The sequence below is a fragment of the Brienomyrus brachyistius genome, chromosome 13 (genome assembly GCF_023856365.1).
Source record: "Brienomyrus brachyistius isolate T26 chromosome 13, BBRACH_0.4, whole genome shotgun sequence".
Taxonomy (NCBI): domain Eukaryota; kingdom Metazoa; phylum Chordata; class Actinopteri; order Osteoglossiformes; family Mormyridae; genus Brienomyrus; species Brienomyrus brachyistius.
The window spans coordinates 13,441,174-13,448,648 of record NC_064545.1 but is presented as its reverse complement, the minus strand read 5'-3'; the positions used below and the strand labels follow the sequence as shown (position 1 = coordinate 13,448,648).

General features: G+C 38.7%; 1 protein-coding gene across 1 annotated transcript; it reads right to left on the bottom strand.

The window, feature by feature from the left end:
* Positions 1-81: 81 nt before the first annotated feature.
* Positions 82-7,039, bottom strand: ndufs3 (NADH:ubiquinone oxidoreductase core subunit S3). The gene is made up of 7 exons (XM_048973113.1): positions 6,937-7,039; positions 6,581-6,643; positions 5,394-5,491; positions 3,186-3,335; positions 1,189-1,314; positions 749-868; positions 82-355 (listed from the first exon to the last, which is right to left on the bottom strand). Exons 1-7 carry the CDS (start codon positions 6,989-6,991, stop codon positions 188-190), a joined length of 780 nt encoding a protein of 259 aa, XP_048829070.1. The 5' UTR covers positions 6,992-7,039; the 3' UTR covers positions 82-187.
* Between the last annotated feature and the right edge of the window lie 436 nt (positions 7,040-7,475).

The window sequence follows — 7,475 nt, the reverse complement described above, 5'->3', positions numbered from 1 at the left end:
TGAATGAGAGAACAATTTTCTTATTCACACTATGCAACCAATTACCATTTCTACAGATTCTTTCACTAAAGAAACAGACACTTTCATATTATTCACTTTATTTACATAGATAGCAGGGAAGCAGGGACAACCATGTACCCTTTTTTAATGGTTTGACGTTAAAGCTGAGAACAGCAGTCGAACAGAATCATTTGCTTTCCGGTTTGTTATCTCCAGCCTCCAGCTTGCCAGTATCCACTTGCTGGCGATAAGCTGGGAACACCTCCCAGGGACTGTTCAGGTCGAACTTCCGGAACTCCTGGGACAGCTCCACAGGCTCTGCTACGACACGTTTCACCTCATCATCGTATCGCACCTGCAGGAAGGTGGCACCCGAGGCAGTCAACATCTGGGATCAGCCTACTTCGGGATTGGATGTAAGGGGGCGGGGGGTAGCACACTGCAGTATGTGGGGGACGAGAAGGTCAACCACACACTGCAGTCAAAGGTTGACACCCTAACAAGGAACCTATGGTGCTAGCCCTGAACCTCGGCAACATGTAGACATCTACTCAATACTGTTCAAATGATATGGTATCTCACAGCATTAGTACGGCTTCATTCTTAACTTATCAGGCGTTCATAGAGTTTCTGTCAATTATCCTATATTATAAAGGTACTTCTTACTCTTCAAAATACATTGCACATGACTGCCACCCACATGGGCTAATACTGGCAGAGATGTATCATGACCATATGCTTGACTCACCTCCACGTATCCTGACAGGGGGAAATCCTTTCTGAATGGATGCCCTTCAAACCCATAATCAGTGAGGATCCTTCTCAAATCTGGATGGTTTGCAAAAAAAACCCCATACATGTCCCACACCTGGAGAACAATCACACAGATGGGTCACTTCTATTTTCTCACTACAAGTGGACTTTGATTTGAGACAGACATTCTTGTAACAGAAATATCAAGGACCAAGCTACCACTGAACCTTTCACTCAGAGATGACATGTGAATGTTAAATTTTTATATAAACACCAGAGATAGGTTTAATAACTTCCTAAAAGTCAAAACCAGTTGTCATTAACACTGGTTAAAACTACACATATTAATGCTTGTCTGGATATTACATTAAGACTGCACTGTTCTAACTCCAGCAACATTTTTGTGTGCTGTCCTATAAGAAGCTGAACTCTTACCTCACGCTCATACCAATTGGCAGCCTGGTGAACGGAGACAGAAGAATCCACAGGGGTCAGCTCATCTGTGTAGGTCTTCACGCGGATGCGGGAGTTGTAGCGCAGTGATAGAAGGTTGTACACAATCTGTGCCCATTTAAGCAGCACAAAAGCACTTCAAGTTACACAAGACAGACAAGCAAACAGATTTATAAACCAATTGTTGCTAAAGTTACCAGTATTTTTAAGCGGCAAGTCTATTCATTTGCTTTAAAGGCAATCTGTGCATCTTTATTAACTACACCAGCTTCCAGCATCTCAGAAACAGCCACACTTCAGGTATTTTATTTTGGGGGGGGGGGGGAGGCAAGCAGGATAAATATTGCTGAACGAGAATACTGGAAAGCCGCAGTATGCTGAAAAATATTACTGTGATACCACCCATGCCTACCCTAAACACTCTCCCCAACTCTCCAAATAATCTTTATTAAAAGCCCAACTTTGTGTGACTTGTTTTAATGTAATTAGGTTCACCAGATTTGTGCTACTTGTTTCATGTGCTGACAAGGACTGTGGCTAATTGACACCATTACAAATTCCCCCAAGATTAATTTTGCCAAGAGAGGAGGGTGCCTATGATAAATTTCACTGAAAGGAAATACCGCAGTACACACAGTCCCCGGATTACAAACAAGATCTGTTCCCTAAGACCACTACATTTGTGGGTAAATTGCAACAATAATACATCATTAATAAAAGTAGCTACATACTGTACCTCGAACCAATGAGCTACTGAAGCCACACAATGTTATGAGTGCCACAAAGTAACATATGCATTCATTATGAACTATTTTATTGAACTTGAATTTTTAATACTACAGGCATTATGGAAGTCCATTTGTAAGTCCAGTCGTCTGTATGTTGGATGTTCTTAACCAGGAGACTACTTGTTTACCGAAAATATTATCATTATACTGTCCAAGTGTACCCTACACACACTCTACACCTCTCAAAAACATCCCCATTCGTTAGAACACCTTTAGCTTTGATCATGGCAGACATTTGTCATGGGATTGTTTCCACAAGCTTATGCAACATCTCACCCTTTATTTTCATCCAGATTTGCATTCATTTCTCATCGAGATCCTGTATTAACAAGTGAGTTGAACCTCCATAAAGCCTCCGTTATCACATCCCAAAGACCTTCAATGAGGTTAAGGTCACAACTCTGTGTCTGTGGTGACTAAGGGCAGCACGGTAGTGCAGTGGACAGCACCGTTGCCTCACTCATCAGGGATCAGGGTTTGAACCTCCACCATGACTCCTTGGGTGTGGAGTTTGCATGTTCTCCCTGTGTTGTCATGGAGTTTCCTCTGGGTACTCTGGCTTCCCCCCATCCCTCCCCCCACAGTCCAAAAGTATGTTTTAGTTAGTTGGAATTACCAATATTCCAGAAGGTAAGTGAATGGTGTGCGAGTATGCCCTGTAGTGGGTTTGCGCCCCATCATGGTCTGTTCCTTGCCTTGCACCCATAGGTTGCAGACAGAAGAGAGAAAAAGTGCAAAAATAACAGCTCAGCTCAACACGCAGAAGTGCATCACTGAATGCACAACTATTCTACCCTATGGGCCAGTGTGTGGCTCAGTAGGTTAAGCCTCTGTGCCTGTGATTGGAAGGTTGCTGGTTCAAGCCCAGCCTCGACACATCTGCGGATCCTTGAGCAAGGCCCTTAACTCCCCAGCTCCCTGGGGGTTGCCCTTCGTGGCAAGCTTACTTTCACCGACAGAAAACAAGTTGGGGGTGGCATAAAGAGAATACACTCATGGGGATGAAATTATTATTATTATTATTATTATAACTGGTTCTGGAGGCAAAAGTGGGTCCTACCTGGTACTAGTGTGCCTAATAAAGTGGCCAGAGTATATTCAGTAATTAAGAAGACTTCAAGACATATAGTATATTACAATTGTGACTATTTATCATGAAAAAGCCATCAGCAAGGAGGAAGGACATGGTACCTCAAAGCGATTCTGGCGAGTTGGCACATCGACAGCAGTGAGGTCTGTCATGTTCTTGAACTGGGCGTTGGTATGGTCCCGCAAGAAGGTCAGCACTGGGATGACACCATCTGGGTGAATCATCACCTCCAGCTCATTGAAACATGTCACCTTGAAATAAATACAGTTTCACATTGAGAAGCAGGGATCACTTCACTCACAAGTCTGACTGACCTGGATCTCCATTATCTCAAAAGGATTGCACAGTACTGGGAAAAAAAAAAAAAATATATATATATATATATATATATATATATATATATATATATATATATATATATATATATATATATATATATATATATATATATATATATATATATATATATATATATATATATATATATATATATATCACCACACTGTAATATTTGATATTTTTGCTATAAATACTGTCTTTTTTATTAACTGAGTTGAACTAAATGAGTTGAAAACTTACCCAAAATAAATTATATCTATGTAAATTTTACTATAGTCAAATAAGTTGATGTTGGTGCTATGAGATAAGCTAACAAAGCAGTGACACTTGTTTTTGCACAATATAATCTCTGTGGAATCCAAAATATCTCCATACAGTGGAAGACAAATGTGTTAATAACCAATCCTTGTTAGCTCTGCTCCTCACCACTTCTTTCTGTTAAATTTCTTACAAATATGTCACATAATTTAACAGCAACAACAAAAAATGACTGGTTTGAAGAGTGCATGCAGAGCATCAGCAGTAAATTTTAGACTAGATTACATTTTTAACATCAGGTAATGTTGAAAATGAACAATCATTAAAACTGCAAAGCTTGCCAAGTTTTGTTTCCTATGACAGAGTAAAACTTTTAGTGAAAGTTATTGATGGTCTCAACCCAACCGACTTTCACAGTCCTTGCAATGTGAAAACTGCATGTACCATCACACATTGTGCAGGTCTAATCAACAGGTTTTTCACGTTGTACACACTTTTCAGGGATAATGACAATTATGCTTCGGACTGGGGAAAAAAAAAGATTTACAACTCACACATTGGAGTATCAAGAGGACTGCAACTAGGATATTAGTTTTAATCCATCCAGACAAAATAACACTTGTAAAAATTTCTGCGCAAGTTATATATTAAGACTATCAATAATGTTAAAATAACTACATGATTAAATACTTTTGTCCAAGGAGTTGTTACTGTACCTATTAAAGGTGTGGTCACACTAGTACAAAAAAAATATCCAGGGGCATGATCAGCTAATATGGTATATCACAACAGTTTGAGTATATGGTGATATTTCCATTCAGCTAATAGGTAAGAACTTTATTTATCCCGAGGGAAATTCTTTTGTCATAAGCACGCCCAGTGCAACAAGAGAAATAAAGACGGTAAACAGAAAAAATGAAGAAAAGCAATGCAAAATGCAGAGAGCATGCTAGACAGGCTGCCATCCGGGATGGCGCCAGAAGTTCCTGAATGGTGTTGACGAAAATAGTGTTGCCTTTGAAAATACCATGTGGCAAGACATAGGAGAATCATGCTAGCTAGCAATGTATTATAAACAGGGATTGACATAACTGATACACATTAGCTGTATAATGGGCTAAAGGTGCTGGTAATTTTTGTCATAACACAAATGCATTTTCTCCCAGAAGTGATCTTTTTTCATTAAAAAAACACTTATGTGAAGCTGAGGGGTCAACCACACCCATTCCACATTTGTATTGGTTTAACATGAATTTGCAGATCAAAGTAAATTTACTTCTGAGCAAAAACTTAGTAAGCTTTGCAATTTTAATGATTGCTCATTAACCCCTCGCAGATTAACTGCACTACCACAAGCGAATTTTGCACTTATGTCCGGTGGCTAGAATGGAATCAATTTTTTTCATGCTACTGTGATTGCACCTTAAAAAAGCTGGACATGAGTTAAAACTGCAGCAATTTATTTTCATATTTGCAGCATCTACGCAATTAAATTTTTACTTTCACCAAAATTTGAATAATTACAAAATTAGGTGAAGTAAATATCTCCATTATAAGCACACTCAATAAAGATGCAAAGTCTCTTTACCATGTTAAGAAACTCACTATTCCTTATCTTGATTCTTTTCACCAGCTGATTTAGCCCAAATACATTTCCACCTCAGCAAACCAATGCATATAAACCATTGGTCTTCTTAAATTACACATTATACCTGGACTTGTTGCACATATTTGGGGAGAATTTCTGCAATATATTCCCCAAAAGCTGAGAGCCGTTTGTGGGTGACAGCATCCTTGGGCCTTATGGTGGCTGAATCAGAGAGGAGAAGATGAGCATAAGGACATTACATGCTGGGCTGAAAAAGTACAACATCTCTGAATCTTCAGTAAATATCAGTCAGACAACAGTGCACGTTGGGCTGTTGTTATAAGGGGCATTCCATTTAAATTCAATAAATTTACAAAAAGGTTTTGTATCACCATTTTTTATTTCTGTGAAATATGGCCTTTAAATTCCACATACATCCCAGGGGTCATAACTTTTTTTTAAATAAAATTCCCTTTGTAACATAACTTTTGTACACCTGGGGTAGCAAAAAAAAAAAAGGTCATTCAGAGTGTTTTCTTATGAGCTGTACTTTTGTTTTTTACTATTACAGCTACATTAGTCAACTATAGCTTGTTGGAAAGCCCACTTTTTCCATGGGATGGTTAAATTTCATTTCAGTTCAAGTTCATTTCAGCCACTACACTTTCACACTACGTTTGGTTATGAAAGAAAAGCACTAACAAGCCGTTTTTATGATCACACACATGAAAATGAGGAGTATAACACCACATGTATTTGTCGTGTACCATACGGTACATTATTTTCGGTTCGATATTCATGGTGAAAGGAAGTAGTATATTGACACAGACTTATGCATACGTGTAATTTGATCATTTTGACCATTCCAACGAGCTACAGCTAAGCCATGTAGCCATAATCGTAAAAAGGTTACACATTATAAGAAACCACTCTGAATTTTCATGTTTTACTACCTGAGGTGTAGAAACTGCACGATATCTCAAAGGGATTTTTTAAAGTAAAAAAATAATAATAATAAAATAAACACTTCAGAACTTTGGAAAGTATAGGTGACTCGCTTCAAACACGAAATTTCATACAAATCAAAAATGATAATGCAAAGGGCGTTTGTTGAACTGAAATGCAATCACCTTCTACTAATTAATTTTAATATTATCCAATGCTTGTACAAAGTTAAGTCAGTTAAAGATTTTTAAAGACTATTACCGCCGTCCGTAGTCACTAGTAAATACACAGTTGTGTACAACTACACATTACTTAAATAAATAGTAAGCGGTTATTTATGTTTATTTATGCTAACATCATACTCACGTCTCGTCTCCGCTGTTGTGGTCTCAGACCTCACGAGCCCGACCGCGAATCTTCGATTGACGACTAAGGTAGAACATTGACTCCGATTAGGTTAAATATATTATAAAACGATCATAACTATCCTGTAAATATTACTATAATGCTGCAATTATAGTCACCTCGTACACATATATGCAGAGGAGAGCTGGGATCATCCGGAAGGTCAATTGACAAGCGAGACGGCAGTAGATTAAATGCCTTTAAAAGTATACCTTTTACAAGTGAAACGATTATGTAACTGTATAAATGAGTGCAAAGAGTCCCCCAAAATATACCCCAGAATAACTAAAATAAGCAGGCTCCCGTTATATACTTACTGTTAGAGGATGTGTTAAACCCTCCACGAAAGAATCGAAGCAGAGACGACGCCATATTTAACCGGAGGAAGTACTGCAACACAAGGTTACGGCGATTCCGGTGGATTCATGCTGCATATGACTGACGGGCGAATATCGCCCCCTACTGTACGACGCTTACGGCCCAGCCATGAAAGACTTGCTGCTGTTTGTTAACCCGTGAGGTTTCTTGCATGCAGTTTCCTTTTTGTCTGTTTGTTGCTTGGGCAAGAGGCTTTATTAGCCATAGAGCATTGGTTTTCAACATTTTTTGCACCGCAACCCAATTTTTACCATGCCAGCTCAGTCGCGACCCTATATAAAGTATAGGTTTAAATTAACGCTATGATGAAGTGCGCAGTGCACTCTGCAATTTATGCCAATCAATACCTATTATATAAATCTGATTGGATGTGCCAGTGAATTTTAAATTAAGCACATGTGGTTTGGCCTCTTGGATTAGTTGAATGTTCGCTAGTTTTGCACCAATCATTTGCAGATCCAAGACTCACTTGTATAAG